General features: G+C 41.9%; 3 protein-coding genes and 1 long non-coding RNA gene across 4 annotated transcripts in view; all 4 read right to left on the bottom strand.

Annotated features, from left to right (window-relative positions):
- LOC118241743 (scavenger receptor cysteine-rich type 1 protein M130-like) overlaps positions 1-27,474 on the bottom strand; it is a 63,612-nt gene that overhangs the window by 12,456 nt on the left and 23,682 nt on the right. The window lies entirely within an intron of this gene.
- Positions 1,425-2,019, bottom strand: LOC118241652 (uncharacterized). The gene is made up of 2 exons (XR_004776271.2): positions 1,954-2,019; positions 1,425-1,843 (listed from the first exon to the last, which is right to left on the bottom strand). It is a non-coding gene; the product is annotated as an uncharacterized LOC118241652 (long non-coding RNA).
- LOC145659808 (uncharacterized) lies at positions 18,047-21,396 on the bottom strand. Its single transcript, XM_081723092.1, has 9 exons — positions 21,393-21,396; positions 21,266-21,328; positions 20,732-20,797; positions 20,551-20,628; positions 20,163-20,225; positions 19,996-20,058; positions 19,823-19,876; positions 19,640-19,702; positions 18,047-19,009 (listed from the first exon to the last, which is right to left on the bottom strand). Exons 1-9 carry the CDS (start codon positions 21,394-21,396, stop codon positions 18,894-18,896), a joined length of 570 nt encoding a protein of 189 aa, XP_081579218.1. The 3' UTR covers positions 18,047-18,893.
- On the bottom strand, positions 21,368-24,343 carry LOC118241742 (stabilin-2-like). The gene is made up of 10 exons (XM_081723277.1): positions 24,271-24,343; positions 23,835-23,963; positions 23,628-23,696; positions 23,137-23,223; positions 22,762-22,957; positions 22,506-22,601; positions 22,371-22,416; positions 22,086-22,165; positions 21,862-21,987; positions 21,368-21,701 (listed from the first exon to the last, which is right to left on the bottom strand). Coding segments are annotated over exons 1-10 (879 nt in total). The 5' UTR covers positions 24,319-24,343; the 3' UTR covers positions 21,368-21,699.

The following is a 27,474-nucleotide window of genomic DNA, read 5'->3' as shown; positions in this document are numbered from 1 at the left end:
GTCACATTTATAGTATCTGATACGGTAATCGATTTAAACGTTATTGTGTACTTACCAGCAGTAGTGAGTGAGACTGTGGACATCAGAAGAATTAAAGTCAGACAGCTGTCCATCTCCCTCTGCCCTGCACACACTCTGTTCAACTCAGCAGGAAACACAAGCTTCACCTCCACCACCCCAGAGAGACTGAAGGAACTGTGTCCCCTCAGCCCCCTATAGAGAGAGAGAGAGAGAGAGAGAGAGAGAGAGAGAGCTCCTCACAGCTGCCAATCACAATCACTGTTACCTTATTAGACAGAGAAGGGGAAATCTTCAAAGATTCTTCAGTGACAAATCAGAGGATGCATGTTTGACTTACTCCATATATATCAAAAGAACGTCAGCACGGATGAACAGAACTCCACCTCCCGTCTCTAGAGGCGTCTGACTGAGGAGAGTGTGGTGAGAAAGTCACCAGCATACAGGAGACTGATTTCAGAGAGAGGAAGCACTCAGTGTAGATTCAGCTTTAATGCCACCTGCACAGAGCTGATCTAAACACTGATTAATACTGTATCTGACAGACAATACACAGCTAGTTTTGTTAAGGATACGGATTTAGAAAGACACTAGTTTATCACTCAAAGCACTAGTTTATCACTCAAAATAAACTAAATTGAATAGTATAAACATTCAAATTATATTTTAATAGCCTAAATTGAGAAAGATGACGCTTGGTTTTCAGTTATTTGAAAGGAAGCATATAATAATGAAATGATGATTGCAAAATACAAAAACAGTAGATAATTTAATAAAGACTTTAGAATATACGTTTTATTACAATTCAATTTAAAAGTTTTAAAAACCTTTATATAGATAATGAGATGTGACAAAATCATTTTCCCGTATAACTGTAATACATATTGCATCCACAAGATGGCAGAAGAGGATTATGAATTTTATAATCACGGCGGTGAAACATATTTTATTCTACTGACAGAAAAAAGTGAGAAAAATTCGCCCTCACTAAAAACACATAATAAAAGCTCTATTCTTCAATGGTCTTTTTTTTAAGTAAACCAAGAGAGAAAGAGAACAAGTGATACTGGCACAGAGAGTATTATTGTATTCTGAAAGGATTTTGAATACAACTCTTTCAAATTGCATCAAAGACTAAATACACACTTTTTTTCTATCAGATAAGACTTGTATTTATAACCCTGTTATAACCCAGTCCAGAATATCTGAAACTTGCACCGTTCTGGCTTGTTCCCAAATCACAGACTGTGTGCAGTGTTGGATTCTGGACCAGGCTACACATATGAGAAGACAGTGGCAGAAGGGCTAGGCAGACATTATAGCCTCGACTTTTGTCTCAAGTTATCCAGCTGATTAGAAATTTGTGTTCAGTGAAATATACCTTAGAGTTTATGAATCACAACTGATACAAATGCTTTTGTTTGTTTATTTGTGCATGTAGTGGTAACATGAACATAAACTTGTTCTACCAAAGGAATAATCAAGGCCAACAAACATGTAAACATTCAACCACACAACACATGCACACAGAGACGTAAACAGTTTTACACACGTAATCAAAAAAGTACTTACTATTTTACTGGGTCGTCAATGTCCAGTTCATTGCAGTTCAGCTTTATGAAACTGCCGTTCAATCTTTGTTCTTTTTTTTCTTCGGCCCTCTTATGGTCTGCTAAGGTACTGCAGCACTTGAGTGTCCTGCTGCTCTACAGCAGTTCAGGCTCTGAGCTGTACGGAGAGTGTCTGAGTGAGATCCCACATCTCTTCAGCTATCCTGCAGAAGATCATAAGAGCCACTGGCAACCATCTGCTGCTCGTCATCCTTCTGTAACACAGTCCAGTGTAAGAACCGGGCAGCACAAAGTTTTGTTCTGTTTCAGTCTGTAACTGTAATTATGCATAACTGTAATCTGTAACTGTAATTCTTTTACTTACCTCATCTGCTGGGAGGTGGGGGTCAGTGGGGGCAGGTGTGGACTCATACGTGGGGTTGGAGATGTACAGGGCTGATCCAGAAGGGCTGCTGTCTTCATTCTCATCTTCCTGAAAGCCAAACACACATACTTGCATACTGCATATACACACTATAACAGTCTAATTCATGTTCCTTTTATTAAATCCTTCTTCACATGTTTGGATTAATTTTTCTGTTTGCATATTAAAAACATGTTGCTATCTTGTGACGCACCGTGTCCACACTAACCTTGAAGTAGTGGAACTGGAAAGGCTTGGATTGCTGGGTGTAGAAATGGTAGGCCACAAATGCTCCAGCCACGATAAGGATGACGAGTAACAGAACACCGATGCCCATCCCTGCCTTGTGGGCGGGGTGGAGGAAAGGGGCCGGAGGGGGTGGAGCTTTCAGTGGTCCATGCAGCACATGGATGATCCCGTTGGATGCAAAAATGTCAGATTCGATAATGTAACGGTCATTTACATATCCAGAGGAAGCCTGGAGGCAGAAAGGATCTGTTAAACTTTGTTGGTAATTATTTGCATCCACAAACAGTTTTCAGGAGACATTGTGCATGCCTGATTTAGACTTGAAGTAAATGTAATTGCTTAGAACATCCACTAACTATAATGCAGCTTAAATGAGGTAAATGTTTACCAGTGCCTGGGGGCTCTGCAGGCTAGGAACCCCTTTCAAACTGAGTGTATGTCCCAGATGTGTTCGAACATGGCTGACGTTAATGAGAGCTTGCAGCACCAGAGCTCTCCCATCCAGCAGGTGGTGCTCTAAAGCCCTGTAGGACGGTGTCTATTCCAGAGAGAGGGGGAGTGTGAAACACCTTTATTCTTCACTCATGAAGAATGCAGACATCTGTGTGGTATGGAGAGGACCAAGCTACCTCGTTCTCATAGAGACCGTCATTATCAGGCACAAACAGGGTGGACAAGGTGGTTATGTTGCTGAGACGCCTCACAAATTCTTGACCTGATGCTGAAGTTCTGGAGCAATTCAAGATTTGCTGGGGATGGGAACAATTTATGAGACCAGTCAGTGTCAGTTACTGGGGAACATCAGAACCTGTAGCAGGTTTCCAGTGCAAGTGTATCCATCACCAATGTAGCCCATCTTACACTCACATTTGACATCTGGTAAAACAATAATATTAACAAATAAATAAACATGCGAGCACACACACACACACACACACACCATTTATATTTAGCAGCATGTGTCACGGCTGACCGGTCCCCTAAAGAGTGAGACACGCCCCCACCAGACCAGGACCATACCACTCACCTTCCCTGCTCACAATCACCTGTCTTCTGACAGGAGACACCTACGAGTCATTAACCAGTACGCATATTTATACACCCACAGGTTCGGAGGGACAACGCTGCACATTAGCGGTCAAGACCACACAAGTCTACTGCGAGCCACTACCCCGTTCCTGGAAGGCCAATAGCCTTGCCATCGTTGCTTATATTAAAAATGGATAATAAAGAACCTGTTGCTGGAACTTCACCTCTTGCGAAGCAAGCAGCCCTGAATGGGCTCACCTGTTGGCTGTCCAGATGGCAATGCTAGAGTAGCAGAAACAGGAGATTGGAGAGGTTCGCTCTGTGGTACAGACGCTCGGCCAGCGCATCCATCACACGACTTTGAGTACCGAGCACAGAACGAGCTCCCCCGTCAACCCGCCAGTACACGAGGGGGTTAAAGGGTTGATTGCCTCCCCCGAGGCATACGGCGGGGACCCCGATACTTGCGAGGGGTTCACTGTGCAGTGTGAGCTGTTTTTCGGATATCAGCCGCGACTGTCCGACCATGCTAAAGTTTCGTTTGTCATCTCAAGACTTATGGGAAAGGCACGAGTATGGTGTGCGGCATTGGTAACAAATAACTCGCCATTTACGAACGATTATGCAGGATTTATTGGAGAACTACGTGTGGTGTTCAACCATCCCCATCAGGGAAAGCTCTGTGGGCTATCACTGTTGCGCCTAAGGCAGGGGTTGAGATCTGCAGCCAACTACGCAATGGAATTCCGAACCTTAGTGGCAGGAACCCGCGCAGATTGATGTGTTTATGAACGGAGACCGGACCCGCCCGGCAAACCAACACTCCTGAGGAGCCCATGCAGCTGGATGCAGCCGGGGTACAGTGAGGAGGAGGCAACAGTAGGGTGAGTTGTTCTTCCTCTCATCCCATGTTTAAGATCTGGTCCAGGTATCGTGCAAAGGCCGTGTACTGTCAGCTTTTGACCTAGTGGATTTGGGAGGTGCTGGGAAAGTCATGGACTGGGGCTTTGCAAGGAGGCTAGGTATTAAGGCCATCACTCTGCCCTCCTCACTAAGCGTACAGGCCTTGGATTGGGGTGTGGTAGGTCTAGGTTACATCATCCATGTGACCCCCAGGGTTCTCCTTGTCACCGGGGGGGGGGGGGGGGGGGGGGGACGACATACTGAACGCATCAGTTTCTTCCTCCTACCAGGCCTGTCTCACACTTTCACCCTAGGTTTACCTTGGCTGTGTACGCACAATCCACAGATGCTGTGGGCAAAAAAAACTGATCCGGCAGTGGGCCATGTCCTGCTATCGGAGGTGCTTCCCAAACAAGGCAGTACCCCTCCAGGCTACTTCCATAGAGAGCCCTGAAGCCGGGAAGCAGGTGCCTATTCCTTTAGAGTACCAGGACCTGGAGTAGGTCTTCAGCCCCAGCAAAGCCACACGGCTTCCACCGCATTGAGACTGGGATTGCGCGGTAACACTCAAGGAGGGAGTGGTGCCCTCCCGGTGCAGAATCTACTCCCTCTCTCAGGAGGAGGAGCAGACTATGGCACAGTATATTAGAGGCTCTGCAACAAGGGTATGTCAGACCCTCGACCTCTCCGGCATCTGCAGGAGTCTTCTTCGTAAAGAAGAGGGACAGGGTCCTGAGACGTTGTGCGGTTTAGAGGACTCAACAAGCTGCTGGTGCAGTACCCGTATCCCCTCCCCCTGGTATCAGGAGTGTTTGAACAACTGTGAGGGGCCAGATATTTTACGAAACTTGATTTGCGCAGCGAATACAGCCTAATCCAGATCAAGGAAGGAGACGAGTGGAAAATAGCCTTCAGCACCTCCACAGACCACTATGAGTATTTGGTTCTGCCGTACGGTTTGGCAACAGCCCCGTCGATATTCTAGGCCTACATTAACGAGGTTCTTAGGGAGTTTTTGGGAAGATCCGTCGTCGCATATATCGATAACATTTTGATCTATTCCCCCTCCTGGAACCAACATGTGCTCGATGTGCGGGCCATGCTACAGACCTTGTTACAGAACCACGTGTATTGCAAGGTGGAGAAATGCAAATTCCATCGCAAGGAGGTCAACTTCCTAGGGTACGCCATTGAACAAGGGTGTGTGAGTATGCAACCAGGCAAGGTGGAGGCTGGGCCAAGACCACTTACACGAAAAGCACTACAACGCTTTCTAGGCTTCGCCAACTTTTATAGGAGGTTTATTAAGTCCTTCAGTTCGCTGGCAAGGCCCCTCACTGACCAGCTTTGGGGACCTGTGCGAAAGATTAAGTGGACCCAGGAGGTTGACAAGGCCTTCAAGGAGCTCAAGAATGCCTTTGCAACTGCTCCCCCCTCCCACTCCACCTGAAAAAGCTCTTCATGGATATGATTATGGCACAGTGCTTGTGCCATTCATGTGTGGAAAGCTGAATGTATAATGAAATCATACTAGCAAAAAGTCTAGTTAGGTGCATAAATAAAATCACACGTTGTAGTACACAGCTCAGCTTTGCAAACACTTTTCAACTAGATTATTAAATGTTCAGTAGAGAATGTGACCTTTGCACTCTGGTCCAAAGTGGCCATCTATGCATAATTCACAGGGCACTCCCTGGAACCCAGGAAAACATGTGCAGGTGCCGTTGCCTAGGTGATCCTCATCACACTGTCCATGGTTACTGCAGGGGGATCTTGGCCCTCCAGGACAGGCTGGAGAACAGGTTGTAGTGAGAATATCACACACACAATGCCACCATCACTTTCACTGTTATTATGCAAAAGCAACAATGTTTAAGAACCCAGAAGGGCCCAAATATAGCTGCCATCAACAACATGATTAATGAGTTGTAGTAAAATGTGAATGAAGTCTGGATTACTGTACCGAGGCAATCCCTGCAGTACTAACCTGAGCAGCACTTGGGTTTCCATATGACCATGGTGTGCACAAACTGACATCCACCATTCAAAGATGAGAAGCGTCTGGGCAGGTCGCACCTCTGTATAGACGGCATTCCAAAAACATGTTACATTTAACTTATATAGAAATGATTAGCTTTAAGTCAACTCAAGGAACATATTAAATGAGAGATCTTTATGGAAAAATACATATAAAATAAATGTAATATCTTTCAAATAGTGTTTGTATAAGCTGGATGAAGTATTTATGATTTTTTTTTATAAAGGTAGTCATTTATGTGTATATAGTGAAATGGGCATGGATTTGTGAAAAGTACATTTGGTTTACTTATTGAAGGGCAATCAGATGATACTGTAACAGCACAATATCTGCAAGGCATCTGTCATAGAAAAATAAACCATTTATATAATCTATATATAATACAAAATGAGAGTGTAGCATAGCTAAGAAACATTTTTAATATGGGAAGTATATAATTTGCATATAATATGCATGCTGCATATCAGTAGAGGATTTTGTCAGCATATCTTGGAATTATGTGGAACTTACTGTGATGTCTACAGTGTCCTTCTGATCACAGTGCCCCCCAAGGCTGGGAGGTGTTAACAAGCAGTCAAAACCATAAACCAAACCTCTATTGAACTTTAGATTCCTGTTTACAATCTGACAACTTTTGACACTGATGTTCACCCTAAAAAAGAGTGGGTGATATCAATAATATTAAGTATGGTAAAGTAGCCAACTTAACTTTAGAAATAACATTCAATCCTTTTCAGCCCATGCTCACACACAGCACAACACTACAGATTGGAAAGTGCTCCCTGTTCCCTGATTGGTCCTTGCTCACCTGAATCTCCTCTCCTGAGTCCAAGACTTTTCCATCACTCACTATTTGGTCCTCTCCGACGCAGCTCACAGAGACGTCAGAGCCCTGAAGGGTCTTCACTGAACTGAAATGAATCATTTCTGCAGACTGCATCTAAACAAGACACATAAAAAATCATTGCATATATACCCAGGATTACAAGGGCACAAGCTTCGTTTCCTCTATAGCTGGACCCTCCATCAGAAACAATGCACAGCAGGCATGTGGCGCTCTAAACAGTGACGTAGGTCCTCCTGAGCTCTGCTGAACTGGGTCCAGCCTGCTACCATCTGCACAGAAAGAACTTACTGCCGTACGGTTTGGCAACAGCCCCGTCGATATTCTAGGCCTACATTAACGAGGTTCTTAGGGAGTTTTTGGGAAGATCCGTCGTCGCATATATCGATGACATTTTGATCTATTCCCCCTCCTGGAACCAACATGTACTCGATGTGCGGGCCATGCTACAGACCTTATTACAGAACCACGTGTATTGCAAGGTGGAGAAATGCAAATTCCATCGCAAGGAGGTCAACTTCCTAGGGTACGCCATTGAACAAGGGTGTGTGAGTATGCAACCAGGCAAGGTGGAGGCTGGGCCAAGACCACTTACACGAAAAGCACTACAACGCTTTCTAGGCTTCGCCAACTTTTATAGGAGGTTTATTAAGTCCTTCAGTTCGCTGGCAAGGCCCCTCACTGACCAGCTTTGGGGACCTGTGCGAAAGATTAAGTGCCACCATCATCTGCCACCAGAGTTTTCACCTGCAGCAGCAGAACAGTACGATGCACGTGTGTGTGTGTGTGTGTGTGTGTGTGTGTGTGTGTGTGTGTGTGTGTGTAACATGGATGTCTTTTGCACTTTTTTATCATTTACACTACTACTTCAAAAGTTTGGGTTCCCATATTTATGCAACTTTATGCAATGTAGGTCTAAATAATGTATGTAGTAAATAAAATATGTAATAAAATATGTCATTCTAAACTATCATTTAGTATTTTAGTGAACTAAAGGTCATTAACTATTGAATAATTCATTAAATTGAATTTAATGCAATTTCTCCTGAAATAATCTGCCTCAAGATTTGATCATTGCTTTCCACCCCTTTGTGAAGTATTCTGGATATTAATTTTATTATTAACTCTCTCCATACATGTCTATGAAGCATTTTGGAGTCATCTGCACAATTCTACATAATTCTGGACAAAATTATTTGTGTATTTATGTGCTTCCTAAAAGTTATTGGAAAATTCATGAATTTTTAAATTCTAATATCACATTATAATAATTTTATGTACATATCCACAAAAAGGTGGATTATTGAGAACACTGATGCAGTGATTCCAAAGTTTTGAACAGTAGTGTATATATAATTTTATGATTGATGGTCTGTATGACTGAACTCACAGATGTTGATTTGAAAGCTTTGTTGCTTGGTACAAAAACAGTGAACGGTCCACGTGACATCAGAGGCCAGGACATGACTGTTTCTGAAATACCAACAAGGCACAGCAGAACATGTGTGAATCTCTGAGCTCTAAGTCAAGCACAGCTCTTTCTTGACCTTAGACTTTCTGTAAATTATATGACCAACCAACCAAATTTCACTAAAAGCCATGCTAGCATTGGACAGCCAGTGTCACTCACCACGCAGATCAATCGCATTGAGCAGGTGACATGTCACTCACCAAACAGACTGATGGCACTGGACAGCTAGGGTTAGGCCTCTAGGTTCTGACTTCAGATCTTGTAGTCTCTGCATTATATTGCCAAAGCAAATTTTTCCATTGCCAAGGAACCCCTCCAGTCATGTACACCTGTCAGGCAAGAAAAGAAGTACGTACAGTGGTGTGAAAAAGTGTGTCCCCTTCCTGATATTTTTTTGCATGTTTGTCACACATCTTTCAGATCGAACAAATTTAAATATTAGACAAAGATAACACAAGTAAACAAAAAATGCAGTTTTTAAATGAAGGTTTTTATTATTAAGGGGGAAAAAAATCCAAACCTACATGGCCCTGTGTGAATAAGTGATTGCCCCCTAAACCTAATAACTGGTTGGTCCACCCTTAGCAGCAACAACTGCAATCAAGCGTTTGCGATAACTAGCAATGAGTATTTTACTGAACTGTGGAGGAATTTTGGCCCATTCATCTTTTCAGAATTGTTGTAATTCAGCCACATTTGAGGGTTTTCGAGCAAGAACCGCCTTTTTAAGGTCATGCCACAGCATCTCAATCGGATTCAGGTCAGGACTTTGACTAGGCCACTCCAAAGTCTTCATTCAGTTTTTCTTAAGCCATTCAGAGATGGACTTGCTGGTGTGTTTTGGATCATTGTCCTGCTGCAGAACTCAAGTGTGCTTCAGCTTGAGGTCACAAACATATGGCTGGACATTCTCCTTCAGGATCTTTTGGTAAACAGCAGAATTCATGGTTCCATTTACCACAGCAAGTCCATGAAGCAGCAAAACTGTGCCAGACCATCACACTACCACCACCATATTTTACTGGTGGTATGATGTCCCTTTTCTGAAATGCTGTGTTACTTTTACGCCAGATGTAATGGGACATACACCTTCCAAAATGTTCAACTTTTGTCCCGTCAGTCCACAGAGTATTTTCAAAAAAGTCTTGGGGATCATCAAGTTTTCTGGTAAAATTGAGATGAGCCGTTATATTCTTTTTGCTCAGCATTGGTTATCGTCTTGGAACTCTGCCATGCAGTCCATTTTTGCCCAGTCTTATTATGGTGGAGTCATGAACACTGACCTTAACTGAGGCAAGTGAGGACTGCAGTTCTTTGGATGTTGTTGTGGGGTCTTTTGTGACCTCTGGGATGAGTCATCGCTGCGCTCTTGGGGTAATTTTTGTTGGCCACTCCTGGGAAGGTTCACCCCTATTCCATGTTTTTGCCATTTGGGGACAACAGCTTTCATTGCAGTTCGCTGGAGTCCCAAAACCTTAGAAATGGCTTTATAACCTTTTCCAGACTCATAGATCTCAATTACTTTGTATTTCATTTGTTCCTGAATTTTTTCGAATCACAGCATGATGTCTAGTTTTTGAGGATCTTTTGGTCTACTTCACATTGTCAGGCAAAGCTTCTAAACCCTGCCTCTACTTAGAGATTATTTACAAACAAGCACTAAAATTAATAAAAAATACAAGAGTGCACACATACACCTTTCCAGGGCCATCGTAAACACATTGAGTGGAGTTGCTGTGGCGGGAGTCTGCAGGCATGCAGCCGTCTCCCTGATAGCCCTCGGCACACATGCATGAGTGCTGATTTGGGCCGGTGTGTATACAAACTGTGTGCTCATGACACACTTTCCTCAGACATGGGTTAATCGCTGCAAACAACAACAGTGACAAACATGATGACGATTACAACTGTCCTATTATGCCTTTGCACATGTTACATGTAAAGTTACACATAATGTCTTATTATAAATGACACCACATCCAATGCCTGAAACAAAAATAGCGACAAACCAGTCAGAGGATTTTTCAAAAGAATGAAGGCAGCTGGCTTGGTTACATTTTGGATTTGAGCCTTATATAAAGTCATTTGTATAAGACACTTTGTTGACAGACACATCTAACTGATAACCAAATTTGTCAGAAAGTGCTCAGATTAGGGATTTCACCTCTTCCTGACAACAGTACCAGAGCAAAAGCTGTATAAAAAGTGCTCTGCTCTGTTCTGACGGAAATGAAAGAGCAGCTCCCAGGAAGTCCATCAAACAGGTACTCACACGTGCATTGGACCCCATTACCAAAGAAACCAGGTTTGCATTTTCAGTTTTCCAGAGGAAATGTCTTCAAAAGAGAGTGCATTCTGCCCACAGTGCAACACAGCACAAATGGGGAGCTCTGTGAGCACACACACACACACACACACAATTAAGACACAAGGACTACATAGCTCCAGAATTGTGAGGATGCTTAAAGAATCATCTTTGTCACCATTGTTGCACGCGTGTCCAAACATGTTCTCCTCACATTTCTCACATGCTGTTCCCACAAAACCTGCCTGGGAAACACATGCAAAACAGATACAATATGGCTGGGTGGCCACAGCTCATGCATGTGCATTGTGTGTGTGTGTATGTGCATGCACGTTTGCATGTAAAAACTGACACCTACAAGGCTACTATTTTTATTAGGGTCCAAGCACTTATAGTGCTTATTATTATCATTATTATTATTATTATTATTATTATTATTATTATTTAAAACAAATTGTGCAGACCAAACCATAAGTCCTACAGACATGAAACTTGGTCAGTAGGTAATAGTCTCTGCTGCTACAGATGACGCTACAGCACACTCATTTACATTTACATTTACATTTACATTTATGGCATTTAGCAGATGCTCTTATCCAGAGCAATTAACAAAAGTGCTTTATCATTTACTCATAGAATATATCCTAGCCTGTACAGTAGGTTAGAGTCCAAGATACTAATGATCTAGCATACTGTACAAATACAGGGATCACTGCTGATGCCTAGAAGTACAAAATACATAAGGTCAATCTTAAACAATGATAATTGTAATAAACAATAAGTACTAGAGATTGTTAAACAACATCAGTATAATAAACAATACTATTAATTTAGTCAGTCAATAAAGGAGCAGAGTCAGTTGTCATTGAAATATTCCATGAATAGATAGATCTTCAGTCTGCATTTGAAGACAGCAAGGGACTCTGTTGTCCAGACAGCAAGTGGAAGTTCATTGCACCATCTTGGAGCCAGGACAGAATGCTTATCTTCCGTGAGATGCTTGTCTTCCATGAGATTTGAAGCATGGTATTTCAAGCTGAGCCGTACTTGAGGTTCGAAGTACTTGAGATACGGATCGGTTTCAAGTTTCAAGTTTCAAGTTTGGTTTATTTGTCACATACATAGTCATACACAGTATAACTCGCAGTGAAATGGTTGAGTGCTCTGTCCAACCTAAGGAAAAAGTAAAACAGGGGTGCATAGAGAAATATATATATATATATATATATATATATATATATATATATATATACAAAAATATATTAGCAATGTATGTACAATATATGTATATTATGTTTATATACACAATGTACAATGTATATATGGATATGTATGTACACAATGTCCCATCTTGTAATTGACATTTACAGTTATGTTACATGGTGGTAATTGAACATATTTACAGTTATGTTACATTGTGGTGGTGGTCCCCACAGTTTATCAGTTTCCCTGATTCAGGGCCCGAATTGCCTGTGGGAAGAAGCTCCTCTTCAGTCTCTCTGTCTTGGTCTTCAGGGAGCGAAAGCGCTTCCCTGACCTCAAAAGAGAGAACAGCCTATTGTTGGGATGGGTGGGTTCCTTCACAATCCTCCTGGCCTTGGTCTGGCACCGCTTGTAGTAAATGGTCTGCAGGTCAGGAAGTTCCGTACGAGTGATGCATTCTCCTGAACGCACCACCCTTTGGAGTGCTTGTCTGTCCTGCTTGGTGCTGTTCCCAAACCAGACTGTGATGTTCCCCGTGAGGATGCTCTTGATAGTGCGGGTGTAGAAGTTCCGCAGTACCTTGGAGGGCAGTCTGAAGTATCTTAGGTGTCTGAGGTAGTAAAGACGCTGAAGAGCTTTCTTTGCCAGGGGGTTGGTATGGCGGGACCAGGACAGGTCCTGCGAGATGTGAACACCAAGGTACCTGAAACTATCTACTCTCTCCACCGTGGTTCCACTGATCCTCACAGGTTGGTAGTGCCGCTCCTGCTTCTTGCTGCGATCCACAATCAGCTCCTTTGTCTTACTGACGTTTAGGAGGAGATTATTTTCCTGGCACCAGTTTTCCAGGTGTTTAATCTCCTCCAAGTAGGCCCTCTCATCGTTGTCCGAGATCAGGCCCATGACAACGGTGTCATCAGCAAACTTGACAATGATGGTGGAGCTGGAAGTGGCTGTGCAGTCGTAGGTGTACGACAAGGCTTTGACCATTGACCTCATGTATGAAGGGGCTGGTCCATTTCTGGCTTTGTAGGCAAATATCAAGGTTTTAAATCTGATGTGTGCAGCTACTGGAAGCCAATGAAGGGAGCGCAGCAGCAGAGTAACTTATGAACCCTTGAAGATTGAAGACCAGTCATGCTGCTGCATTCTGGACAAGTTGTTTAGGTTTGATGGCTCTTAGAGGAAGACCAGCAAGTAGTGAGTTGCAGTAGTCTAGCTTTGAGATCACAAAAGACTGCACAAGCACCTGGGCAGCTTCCTGCAGGAGAAAGGGCTGAATCCTTCATATGTTACAAAGAACCGGGTCAGATTAGAAACATTGAGTTGAGAATGACAACTAGTTGTCCAAAGTTATGGCCAGGCTACAGGCAGCTTCGGATGGTGATACCAGGGAGTTCTCATAGGAAACAGTGAGGTCATGGTAAGGCTTGGGAGTACCGAGATGTACAGAAGCTCGATTTTACTGAGGTTAAGCTTCAAGTCATGGGCTGTCATCCATGACGCAATGTCAGTCAAGTATGCTGAGATACGTCTGGAGACCTGTGTGTCAGAGGGTGGAAAATAAAGAAATAATTGAGTGTCATCAGCATAGCAGTGGTAGGAGAAGATCATCACCAAGAGAACGAGTATATAAAGAGAAGAGAAGGGGACCTAATACTGAGCCCTGTGGAACACCAGTGGAGAGTCTACATGGTTTGATTGTGGATTCTTTCCTTGTCTCCTGATATTACCGTCCCTCCAGATGGGACTGAAACCATTTCCATGCAGAACTAGTCACACCAAGCCTGGGGAGACAGTTAGAGAGGAGAATGGTGTGTTTTACTGTGTCAAAGGCTGCTGAAAGGTCTAGAAGAATCAAAACAAATGACAGTTTGGCAGCTTTAGCAGCTTAAAGTTTCTCCGTCCCTGCTATGAGGGCTGTTTCTAGCATGAAGTTTCTCCATCACTGCTATGAGGGCTGTTTCTGTAGAATGTGCCTGTTTATAGCCAGACTGACTGGGATCATGCAGCTGGTTCTGGGTGAGGAAAAGAGATAAATGAGGAAAGGCTTTTGAGAGGAAAGAGAGAAGTGATACCGGTCTGTAGTTGGCAATGTTGGAGCCATCGAGATCAGAGGATTGCTACCACCTTGGCGATTTTGAATGCAGTTGGCACATATCCAGAAGATACAGAGTTGTTGATGATGACAGAGATGAAAGGAAGCAGATCTCTTGAGATTGTCTGGAACAGAGTGGAAGGACTTGGATCCAGTGGACATGTAGATGGATTGCAGGAAGTCAGAAGTTGAAGAATTTCACCTGAGGAGAGAGGAGAAAAAGAAGTCAGAGAGTTGGATGTTGGGGAATGCACACTGGTTGGAAGAGTGGGAACAGAGGAAAAGGACTGGCAGATTGCCGCAACGTTCTCCTCAAAGAAGGTGATGAAATCCTAAGGAGTAAGAGATGAGGAAGAAGTGGGAGAGGGGATTAAGGAGAGAAGAAAAATAGTGAAGAGCTTGCGTGGATCAGATGCTGATTATTCAAATTTTCCTCTGTAGTAGGATGACTTTGCAGATGTTATGTCCAATGAGAACTTGGAAAAGAGAGACTGGTATGAGCTGAGGTCTGAATCTAGGTGAGATTTCTTCCACCACCTCTCTGCAGTCCTTAGTTCTCTCCTGTGGCAGCGGAGTGTTTCTGTTGGTGAGGGGGCATGTGGGGAGGACTTTACAGGTCTATAGGAGAGAGAGCACAGAAGAATCATTGATGAGGAGAGTGTAAAAATGAAAGAATCTGTAACTGCCGCCAAAGAGAGAGAGGACAGAGAGTCATGGTGGAAGGGTGGACAAAATAGTAGGGAGTAGGGAATAGTAGGGAAAACACATTCAAGTCCATAACTCCTACACAGTCATACAGACAGACACACATGTAATGAACCAGTTATGACACTGGGAGGCTCTACAGTGCACAGTTACCTACTTTGCACTTCACAGGACTTGTATTTAAACCTAAATGGGCAGAAGTCAATAAAAGTAGTTCACATAAATACTTGCAATTATATCAAACATGTAATTATAGTATGATGTTACCTGCAATGTTTGAGTGCATGACTCAACCTACAAGAGACTTCAGATACTTGTTCACAAAAAATTCCTTAAGCCCTCCAGTAAGACTGGTATGAATGTATATGATACAATGTAACAATTAATAAAGTTTAATGCCATAGCATATAGAACATCACAGTAAACAGGGCTACCTAATTGTACTTGCAGTCATATTAACTTATAATCAGTGCAGGTTATAACAGCAACACGGTACAGTTCTTATGTTTTTATACTATCACCAAAACTAAACTCAGAAATTCCCCACCAATTCACATTAGACCCAAAATGCCAGTTTGTGCATTGTAAACACCTTGACTTGTCTTGGTTGCAAAGAGACAGTTGGAAAGAGACAGGGTGTTTTCATAAAACATTCACAAATGTGATGTAACCAGACACATGCATATAGCCTTTCATTCAGTTCCATATCAACTAACCAGTCAGGCATCCACAACTTCCAGTATGGTGCAACAAACAATAGAACAGCACTGAATAGTTCAATTTTAGACCATCATCAAAAACTCAGTCACCAGCTTTTCTCATTATATGCAAATTGCTATTGTATACATTTTAAAACCTTTAATGACTGGATAGAGGGCAGGGGATATTCCAATCTATACATGTATATGTCTATGTCTGTACATTTGTATTAACTTAGGAAGCTCCTCAATCAAATTTCCAGTTCATCAAAACACTTTATTTCATTGTCACCTAACCTCAAACACCTTTTTCACGGCATCTTCAGGAAATAGTGGACACAGTCAGAATGTTATGTGTCCACGGAAGGTGATTTCTGCATCCACGTTGCTTCATGTCAGACTGGCAAGACTGTGCTTGGCCCCGGAAGTGCTGCTCGCATCTATATTTATTGTTATTATTATCATTGGTAGTAGTGTTAGTATTTTTATTATTGTTGTTATTATTATTATTAGTAGTAGTATTGTTATTAGTATTATTATTATTATTATTATTAATAATAATAATAGTAATACTGTTATTATTATTATTATTATTATTATTATTGTTGATTTTGTACAATTTATTTCTATTATTTTGTGAAGTTAAAATATAAACATTTTCAAAGCCTTGGCAATATTGTATTTTATAAAAATCCCATCAGTCAGTCTGGCTACGTAACACTGCTAGTCTCTGGAATTTAATGTTGATATTATTACTCACCAGAACCTACTTTAACATTATAGTGTCATTACACTGGGCTTTGAATTAGGCAGTTTTGGTATTCTGGATTAAGATTTCGGTGGTTCTCCTGGCAACAGCATCACCTGGTAATTGATGTGTTTTAGTTATTGTCTGTGCCCTGTGTTTCATGTGCTCCGCCTCCTTATTGTACTCACCCATGTCCTGTTTTCCCCTTGTTAGCAAGACAGTTATGGAGTTGATGAGATTCTTTATTCTCTGTAACGTAAACGACAACAAGCTCACTGGTGAGCTAACTCAGCAATAAAAAGGAAACTGAAATAAAATTCTCATACACGTTACATGATGACTTTGCCCAAGATGCAAAATAACCAAAACAGCTTCATATGGTCTTAATCATTTTTGGTCTTAACCTTTTGGTCAAATTTCATTCTGCAAGCAATCTGAACAAGGAGTAAAAAGGGATCTGAGTAAGTGAGTGAATATCAGCATCATTAATCTACATGTAATCTGAATTACGGGAGACGGGCTGGTTGTCACATTTTTTATTATGGCTCTAACCTCCCAATCGTATAATTTCCATCAGACAAACCTAGACATCATGAACTAGCAGAGTGTCTCCCTGCACAAAGGGAGTAGAACCTTAACAGTTCCACCATTGGTATAATGAGCTATTAGATTTTGAATACATGTTGTGCATTTGTGAAGACCAGCTGCATGGTGGGATTGGTAGTCACAGCATAGGGCTGGTTGTCATGGTGAAATTTGTCACGAAGGGTCGGCCTCTCCGCGGGGGAACCATGCCCACTCACCATGAGACACAACGGAAACGCCTACTTCGTTCCCAATCACCTGCCTACTAACCCGGTGCACCTGTTCTTTGTCTCTCCTATCACCTATTTCAACCCGCAGGTCAGTAGGGAGGATGCTGCGCATTAATGGCTTACCGTGAAAGGAGTTGCCAAGCCAAGCCAAGCCAAGCCAAACCAAACCATACCAAGCAAAGCATTCTTCTTTCTTGATTTTCATTTTGCTACCAGACTTTTGTACATTCACCTATGGAGAATAAAGAGCACTTTCTGGCAACCTCACCTCTTGCTCCCTCTGTGCCGCCACCATCACAAAATTATATTAGCCCTTTAATAAATGACTGTACAAAATAGAATAACACCTTTTACCAAAATTGCATTCTCATTAAAGAGAAATGAATGAAAAATTTACCAAATATTTCTGTGAACAAATATCTATAGAACTGAATCTAACACTGTTCAGGTCACTTAATCTAATGCTTCGAGTAGAATATTTAGTTGTGGCAAATTGTTTGGTTGATATTTGCACCATAAATTCAAGGAACAAGTACACACCTTGAGATGACATCATCTTCATCAAGAATGTGACAACCACTACCACAAAGGCAGTTACAATAAAGGGCATGTTAATGACATCAACATTTGAGGAAACAGTTCAAATTAATACAATACAATGCTGTCTAATACAATACAATACTACAATACTGTCTCCACTGTTTTTAGTGAAATAGTTGATTTCAAGGTATTAAATGACATGCTTGTAATGAGTCAAGAATACCTTTGGGGAAAAAATAATTAAATTGATACTTTTTCAGTATTACCCTACATGATTATAAACACATTGAAGTAATAATCTTTACCCAACAATCATACAACATAATTTTTTCTACACAAAAAATAAATAAATAAATAAATAAATAAATAAATAAATAAAATGGTTACGAGGTGGGTCAAACATTTTCGTATTGAAGCAAAGCTTTGTGCAACCTCTGCACACCAAAGACTTTCTGCTGCCAAAAATATTCATTCAGTTCTGAAAAACATTCTTGGAGGAAACTAACATGATGACTGGACTACCTAATACCAATCGTTAAACTCTTCCACTTCATACCGTGTAGCTTGTCTTTAGTTCCCTTTAATTACCCTTAATATTAGCCAAAACCTTAGAATATTGTTATGATAAATGAAGTTATTATGTCTTTACATTTTGATTAAATACTGTCACCGAGCCCCCCCGCCCCACTAGGCACCTGGTACGGCCCACGCGTGCAGTGGCGTTTAATCGTCTCGTTTGTAGCCACGCCTCTGTACTGAGCACGCCTGAATGCCTGTAAGATATAATTTCCTCATGTTTTAAAACGTTAAATGTTTTATTTAATGTGTATTTTTATGATGCGACTCCTAGATAGTACAGATTAAAAAGAAATAGGGAGCCTTTTCCAATAAACGTTAGTTTTATTTAGGCTATTTGTTTATTTGTTAATTTACTACGCTGCTAAGATTGTTGAGAATTGAAAATGTAAGTTTAGGCCTCTAATAGCGTAAGCAAAGTATTCCGAATGATTAAATGTGGAGAGCTTGCAAAAGATGACGTGTTTATTTCAATAGAAGAACAAGTGAGATACATGAGATAAAGCTTTTCAGCTTTGATTATGTACTACATATTACCATTTTTTAAAATGTTGAGAAACAATTGATGACGCATGGCTGCGAAAGAAACTTTGGTATTTTTATACCTGGGTGTGAGTCCAGCTGAAAGCTGAAATAAACAAACAATGTCGTATAAAATGTTCCATATTGTGAAAAGAAATCATTTTTTGAGTTTGAAGAAGTTCAAATGTAATTTCCTGAGGAAAGGCACTTGGTGTGGTCTCTTGGTCATGTGATTTATCTCTTTCTGAGGCTCCTCCTTCATGTCCTCATAGTCTGTAAAAAGAGTACATTCACATTTTTCTTTCTAAAATCTTAAAATAGCTTAAAATATTTTATTTTTGTATTATACACATATTAAATCAGCTTGTAAAATGTTAATGAGTGAGAAAACAGAAATTGCCTCAGTGTTTATCTAATCACCACTATAGTGCTAAGAAATTCCATGATTTCCAAGAAATATAATATATGAAGATGTACAAATACTGTGCCTTAAATAAAATATCTTAAGAATAAAATGTAGCCTATTATCATTTATGACAACCAGTTCTGTTTTACTTTTAAGCCTCTGCATGATTCAAGGTACCAGACACATCATTTGTAGATCGCACTTAGACAGACGCATTTGTAGGACACAATTAGATGTAGATGGTACTGAACTCCAGTACTGTCTCAATTGTCTCCACTTGTATAAATATGGGTGCAATTGTTATATAAGTGAAGGGAGACTGTAGTTGATATATAAATAGGAGTCCTCTGTCATGCATCAACATTATTAGATTTCCATCTCATGTCATCACTAATGTGACCATGTTTTCACTGTGCTGCCTGTGTTCTTGATTTGACACACCGACTCCACCATACAGGTGGAATGTAGTGGAGGACACAACAAGGGAAGCCGCTCACCATTTACACCTCCTACGTCCTGTCCAGCAGTGATGATGTCATCACTGTTCTCTGGTGTGTCCACTACACCAACATGCAAAGATCAATTATGATGTTAAAATATAACGAATATATATATAATATTATATAATATAAATATATATTTACAGCATTAAAGTTTCTACATTTTAAAAAAATACTTACTTTCTGTAACATTTGGGTTTGTTCCAGCATCATTACAGTCTTCTGGTGTGGCCACTATACCAACAGGAGAAGACATATGATACTGATATCAATAAAATAAGTGTTACATTACAACCAATTGTTCTGATTCAGTGCTTGCATTTGACATAAATGGCCTTGTATTAAAATCTTACTTGCTGTAATGTTTGGGTTTAGTCCAGTGGTAATAACGTCATCATAGTTCTCCGTCATCTCCTCTGTTATATATAGAGATATAGAGGAAAATACCAGTACATTAGCATTTATTTCATTAACTGCTTTCATGTATGAGGCTACAATGTTGAAACATTACTAGTCATACCTGTCACAACAGCAGCATTCTGATCATCAGTAATGACATCATCATAATTCTCAGATACGTCCTCTACACCAAAACACAGATGTACCGAGACACACAGATGTTACTGAGCTGGCAGCTCTTAAAGCAGAGAAAGGCTCCATAAAAGTAGCACAGGCATCATTCATTTACAGATGATTTAATGATTGTCTTTTCTTTTTTATTGATTTATTTGTTTGGTTATTAATTTTTATTTTATTTGTGATCTCAGATGTTTGTAATGATGACTGAATATAAAAGTGCTCCCCATACAAATTCATACTTGTATTCACACCAAACAAATGAACAGTTATGGGTTTGTAGTAAGAATGCTTGTTCTGTCTGACAGACAATCCCTAATACAGAACCATACCTGCTACAATATCAGGACTGGGTCCAGCAGTGATGACATCATCGTAGTTCTCTGGTATGTCCTCTCTTTCTATGTCACCTAAGTTCAATAAAAGCAGACTGTCTTTAAAACAGTCCAGTCATCTTTCCATAGTTTGGTTTAAGGAAGTAGAATCACATGATCAGTTAAGAAAGGAACTCACTTATTAGGTCACCGGTGGTGGTGACATCATCATAATACTCAGGCCGGTCCACAGTCACAGACTTTTCTGGAAAAAGATGATAACTTTGTTTTTTACATAACTTAAAACAGACTGCTGTAATGAGAATGATGTACAAACAGTCATTCTGTGATAGGTCTTTTGTAAACTACTGCATGTGACTCTGGTTAAAATATGGGGGAAGCACTTCTGCAAAACATCTTCTGATCTACAGATGAATAAAATGTTTAACCAGTGCAGTAAATCAGACTCTGAGACAGAAAAGCTCTCATTTATCTAACGAAGAGGAACACACACTACCAGATAGACTCATATGAGACAAAGTGGAAATCTAAAAGAACAAATAAATATTTCATGCTAGGTAAAATTTTACATTTTCTGTAACCATTCATCACAGAATATTATAAATAAGGTTCAGCTAGGTGAGTTTTAATAATAAATTATTTTATTGCTTATCCATCATTCTAATATTTCTAAATGGGATCCAATTTGACACAAACATGCAGTGGCCGTTACCTGAGACAAACGCCTGATCCACATCCTCATATCCTGAATGCTGGGATTCAGAAAGGACACTTCCTGTTAGAGAAGAGCAGAACAGTCATGTGACAGCTACAGAACACCAAATCAACCACAAACTGACTCATGTGATCATAATCAACTGGGCTGGTTACAGGAAGATGGAAATAATAACACTGCAGCCAGTAGAGGGCAGCCTAAGACCCCACACACCAGAAGACACACACACACACACACAACCACACACAGCCAAACTTACCTGCATAATAGAAATTTGGGGACACTGCTTTCCAGGGTGTACAGAGATGTATAGAGTGTATAGAGGCTACACAAACAACCCTCTTTCATACTCTCTGACTCTCTCTCTCTGACTCTCTCTCTCTGACTCTCTTCCTGCACACACCTGCTGCTCTGTGGTTTTCTCATCCTGTTCCTAAATTAAAGGTGTACAGGAATAACATAGTTGAGCTTCCCCTGCCTAATAGATGATTATCAGCAGAATTACCACACTCCTCACATGCACACTCAAGCATGCACACAAACATGCACACTCAAGAAACATCACAACTGAAACTGAGACATGTCAGACTTACACACACACACTTTTCCATCCCCTGCATAACCTGGGTTACACACACACTTCCTGCGTCCTGGGATAGTTATCTTACACACAGCGCTGGAGGAGCATCCGCCATTATCCTTCGCGCAAGCGTTCACCGCTGAGGAAACACACACCCACACACAAATACAAACAGAGCCGAGTCTCAAATTTCACTTTGTAACGTGGCAGGGGGCAAATCTTTAAACCACTACCTACCTGTACAGTATGTACCGTTGCCCTGGTAACCAGCTGCACATCTACAGTAATATGAACTATCTGCTACGTTCAGTAGACAACTGAAAACCACACACACATTCAAACAAAGTTAACAAAATACGCACATTTTAAGACAAATATAAAGGTATATTAGAGGTCCCAGAAAGAGGAGTATGAGCATGAGATGTTTCAGAGAGTGAGAGGGGGCTGAGAGTGAGAGGGGGCTGAGAGTGAGAGGGGGCTGAGAGTGAGAGGGGGCTGAGAGTGAGAGGGGGCCTCACTTACTTTGCACTGGTGTGGCACGTCCCTTTACATGAGTCTGTGGTTATGGCTGAAATAAAACACGGAGCTAAGTTTCTTTTCTCACCACAAAAAAGAAATTAAATTTGTGTGTGTGTGTGTGTGTGTGTAATTCCTCACCTATAGAGCAGAGTGTTCCTCTCCATCCAACGTCACAATCGCAGGTGCCATCCCCCTCCTGACCATCATTACAGTGACCATTCACACACTTACAGTCTGCAGTGAGAGGAAAAGAGAGAACAAGGGAAAAAGGGAACAAATACGACTGAGAGAAATATGTGGAGGTTTAACAAGCTTTTACCTGTAGTGTATTGGGAACTTACATTGTTGTACATTACAAAGGTACGTTACAAAGGTAGATTCCACGGCGGAATACCTTGGTCACAGTGGATGCCGTACTTTCCCGTCTGGCAGGACTCGCAGGCTGTGCCGTTAAAGCCAGGGTTGCACCGACACGCTCCTGTACCATTAATACCGTCCACACACACACCGTTACCAAAACAGGGCTGGCCTTCTGGCCCTGGACAGCTCTCACAGTTAACACCATAAAAGCCCTCGCAACACTTCCTTACCTACAGAGAGGGAGAGAGAGAAAACAAGAGAGGGAACCTCCCTCCAATCAAAACTTAATGATGACAAAATAACAGTAAAATCACATCAGTGTTAAAACATACTCAATCCAACATGTGCAAAATTCAGCACCATCATTTAAACAACTTACAGAAGAAAGCAATTTAAAAATCTCACGTACGATGGTCCGTTTTTGGCAGGAAGCCTCACAGCCAATGAACATCCCGTGTTTCCTCCTGCTATATGCACATTTGGTCCTTTTTATGGACTTTGGGCAAAAAAAAGAGACAAAATCAGGACATGTCAGTCTGCTCCATTTAAATGTTCATTTTACCCAGAAAACCCAGCTGAGACTGAAGTCTTATTAACAATACAGTGACACCGATAAAAACAAAATTATATGAACAAGAACATAATATTGAATTCAATGCAAAAATGTAAAAATGGAAATTTAAATGTAAAAACAGTAAATGTAATGTAAATGTAAAAATACCATTAGCCACATCTATGAAACACAGCCACACTCCCAAATGAGCACTGAATGGATTTAAAAAGCTAAACTAATGTTTGGTTAATCTGACTAGATTATGGTTGTAAACGGTGGCACATAAAGTAATTAATACGTGTGTTTTAGATGAATAGCTTGTTTTAGAGACGTGCCATTGATTTTACCGTGAATACTTGCTGGGTTCCAGGGGGACAACGGCTCTCGGTTGGGTGAAAGCAGTCCATGCACTGCCCCTGCATACAGTGTTATTCCAGAAGATCACAAACTCATGCCTGACAAACAGCTCAGCAAACTGGGTCTGCCCTGTTGCCTGTGAAGGCGTGTGGCGGGTGAGAGAGTCTGGGCGAGCTGTGCACAGCAGAGGGAATCACCTGGAAGATCTTGGTGGACGCTGTGTCACAGCGGTTCCTGGGCACCTTCAGTACAGCAGACACTTCATGGATGATCCCCTTAGAAGTCAAAATGTCCGTAGCAGTCACCAGAGCCTTATTCACCCACCACTGAGAAGAACAGACAGAAAGAGAGAGAGAGAGATTTATTAAGTGTGCGGCTCTCGATGCTCTCTGTGTATGAAAGGGTTCGACTGTTCCTCACTCACTAGTGTTACTGTGGGAAGACGGAGACATGTTTGTGTGGGTCTGTGAGTGTCTGTCTGCATGTCTGTGAGCATTTAGGCTCCATTTTCCACAACTGACTGGGAACAGAGTAGCTGTTCTCATGTGTACTGGGTGGTTTAACGCACATCTCTCCTACATCCCATATGTTCCTATGGATTTCCCCGTTCACAGGGGTAAAGAGTCGACCTACGTTACTGTCTTTGCAGAAAATGCCTATCTGATAGGAGAAACCCAGCATGGTGTCTTTGTACAGGCTATCCTGCAGGTCCGCCTGCCTCAGGGTGTCACCCAGCACAATGTGGTAACGCGTCACATTCAGGTCCTAGTTTGGAGAAATCACACACTATTACATATAAACAAACACCAAACATGTGTGTGTGTGTGTGTGTGTGTGTGTGTGTACAGTACCAATGAGCTTTCACCGGTGTTCTTCAGATTTTCAGTAATAGCACTGTCCGTAGGTGCGAACAATGTAAAACCAGAGGCGCTCTCCATTTCCTCAGTCAAGTTGAATTTCTAAAGCACCAGAAAAGCTAAATTTAATCACGTTAATGATGCTTACACCATAAAAGCTAAGGAGAGACAATCATATCCTTCCCTGTGAGAGACTGGCAGTATGACAGACCTACAAGAAGAGCATTAGGGGATACCCACAAGAAGCATGTCCCTGAAGAGAGAGAACTGTGGTCTCTGGTTAAGCACCTCAAGTAAACCTTCACTCAGCTTACGATCAGAGATGAGAACCTGGCAAAGAAACACCAGTCTATCATTTCCACTACATAACAGTACGAGGTTTCCACTGCATTTTTGAGGGTTTTTTTTAACACTTGTTGTGTCGATCAGGTGAATGAATCCATTCTTGGCAACAATGTCTCCTGATACAATTTTAGCTCCAGCCACTCTGGTGGTCTAATGAAGAATACAGAACATACCCAGTGAGAAAATACACACTAATGATGACAGTGGCACTCACACATAAACGGTTATACACAACGTAAACATTCGACAATGTTAATGTTAATTGGTGTATGTTGACCAAACATTTACAATTACATTTACAATGGCCAACCCCGAGGCACGCACTGACAGGGGTTTAAATAGATGAACAAACACTCAATAATAAACCCTGTGCAGGTGCGTGCCATCACGGGAGTGTGGCTATAGACAACGGTGAACCCCCTGCACGTGGCAGGCCGCATCACGTGAGTCATGGGGGTGGCCGGGGAGGAGCGTCCCGTGATAAATGTAATAGATGTGAATCGTTTTATATTTCATGTGCTCCACCTCCTTATTATACTCACCCGTGTCTTGTTTATCCACATTTGTCCTGTTTATAACCTTGTTAGCAAGACGCGAGTGGAGTTGCGGAGGGTCTTTATTCCATATAACAACAACAAAAAAAAAAACAATAAGCTCAGCTGTGAGCTAACTCAATGATAAAAAGGAAACTGAAACAAGCAGTTTTTATGTATTATGTGACTCCGGCTGCCCTGTCCTCCGTCTTTTCATTTACCCATTCATCGAGGCGTCTCGGCAGGGATGGTGGCACAGGTTTACTATTGTCTTGAGAGAGGTGCATCACTCTGCTTTCCTTCTCTACTCTTTCCATCTCCTCTTTTGAATTTCATGCCAATACAGTGTCTTTCCCCATCAAACTTCTTATCAATGTCATCTACTGCCCTCCAATTTCCCTAGATTACTTCATTGATGAGCTTGACATCCTCCTGAATCAATTCCCCACTGAAGGAAATCCACTCATTCTCCTTGGAGATTCTCCTCTGTTGACAGCATTCGACCTCACCCTCAACCACTCTCCTCGACTCAAAAAGCGGGCAATGTTCTAAACCTGATCTTCACCCATACCACCACAATATCGGTCATCGCAGTCACCCCCCTCCACCTCTTGGACCATCACTTTTTATCCTTCTCTCTCTCCCTCCCTTCTCTTTCCAGCAAGTCCTCCCCATGGTGTTCCTCCTCCTTCCGTCGCAATCTGCACTCCATAACTTCCTCTTCCCTTACGTCTATTTTGTCCAACCTTCCTCACCCTGACTCTCTGTCTTCTCTCACTTTGGATACAGTTACTAATTCTTTCATTTCTACACTCTCCTCATCAATGAATCTTCTGTGCCCTCTCTCCTCTAGACCTGCTAAGTCCTCCCCACCTGCCCCCTGGCTAACAGAAACACTTCACTGCCACAGGAGAGAACTAAGGACTGCAGAGAGGCGGTGGAGGAAATCTCACCTAGAATCAGACCTCAGCTCATACCAGTCTCTCCTTTCCAAGTTCTCATTGGAAGTAACACCTGCAAAGTCATCCTACTACAGAGGAAAATTCAAATCATCAGCATCTGACCCACACAAGCGCCTCACTATTCTTTCCTCCTCTCCTTAATCCTCCCCTCCCCCTCCTTCCTCATCTCTTACTCCAGAGGATTTTATTACCTTCTTTCAGGAAAAGGCTGCAGCAATCCACCAGACCTTTTCCTCTGTTTCCACTCCTCCAACCAATGTGCATTCCTCAATATCCAACTCTCTGACTGGAGATGGTTTTAGTCCTATCTGGAGGAATGGTCCCATCAGGTGACATGGAGAGGATCCACGTCCAAACCGTGCAGACTCTCCACTGGTGTTCCACAAGGCTCAGTTTTGGGCCCCCTTCTCTTCTCTTTGTATACTCGTTCTCTTGGTGATGTAATATCTACTCATGGTTTCTCCTATCACTGCAATGCTGATGACACTCAATTATTTCTCTCTTTTCACCCTCTGACACGCAGGTCTTGAGACGTATCTCAGCATGCTTGACTGACATTGCGTCATGGATGACAGCCCACCACTTGAAGCTCAACCCCAGTAAAATCGAGCTTCTGTTTATCCCAGGTACTCCCAACCCTTACCATGACCTCACAGTTTCCTTCGAAAACTCCCTGGTATCACCATCCGAAGCTGCCTGTAGCCTGGGCATAACTTTGGACAGCCAAATGTCGTTCTCAGCTCATGTTTCTAATCTAACCCAGTCTTCCAGATTTCTCCTTTGTAACATACGAAGGATTCAGCCCTTTCTCTCACAGGAAGCTACCAAGGTGCTTGTGCAGTGTCTTGTTATTTCAAAGCTCGACTACTGCAACTCTCTACTTACTGGTCTTCCTCTAAGAGCCAGCAAACCTCTACAACTTGTCCAGAATGCAGGAGCATAACTGGTCTTCAATCTTTCAAAGTTCTTGCGTTACTCCACTGCTGCACTCCCTTCATTAGCTCCCAGTAGCTGCACGCATCAGATTTAAAACCTTAATGCTTGCCTACAAAGCCAAAAATGAACCACTCCCTTCATACATCAGGTCATTGGTCAAAGCCCAATCTGTACCTCGAGTACTTCGAACCTTAAATATGGCTG

Source organism: Electrophorus electricus, chromosome 11 (assembly GCF_041902795.1).
Source record: "Electrophorus electricus isolate QZ-2024a chromosome 11, ASM4190279v1, whole genome shotgun sequence".
NCBI classification, from domain to species: domain Eukaryota; kingdom Metazoa; phylum Chordata; class Actinopteri; order Gymnotiformes; family Gymnotidae; genus Electrophorus; species Electrophorus electricus.
This window is presented reverse-complemented; position numbering and strand designations above follow the sequence as displayed.

Excerpts from the sequence above, each read along its gene's own strand:
- LOC118241742 (XM_081723277.1), bottom strand. The coding sequence starts at position 24,318 with ATGCTGGGTTTCTCCTATCAGATAGGCATTTTCTGCAAAGACAGTAAC. Across the intron at positions 23,964-24,270 it reads TTTTCTGCAAAGACAGTAAC|TGGTGGGTGAATAAGGCTCT; the intron begins GTAGGTCGACTC and ends TGTTCTTCTCAG. Across the intron at positions 22,417-22,505 it reads AGGAACACTCTGCTCTATAG|CCATAACCACAGACTCATGT; the intron begins GTGAGGAATTAC and ends GTTTTATTTCAG.
- LOC145659808 (XM_081723092.1), bottom strand. Across the intron at positions 20,226-20,550 it reads CAGTCCTGATATTGTAGCAG|AGGACGTATCTGAGAATTAT; the intron begins GTATGGTTCTGT and ends GTTTTGGTGTAG. Across the intron at positions 20,059-20,162 it reads GAATGCTGCTGTTGTGACAG|AGGAGATGACGGAGAACTAT; the intron begins GTATGACTAGTA and ends TATATATAACAG.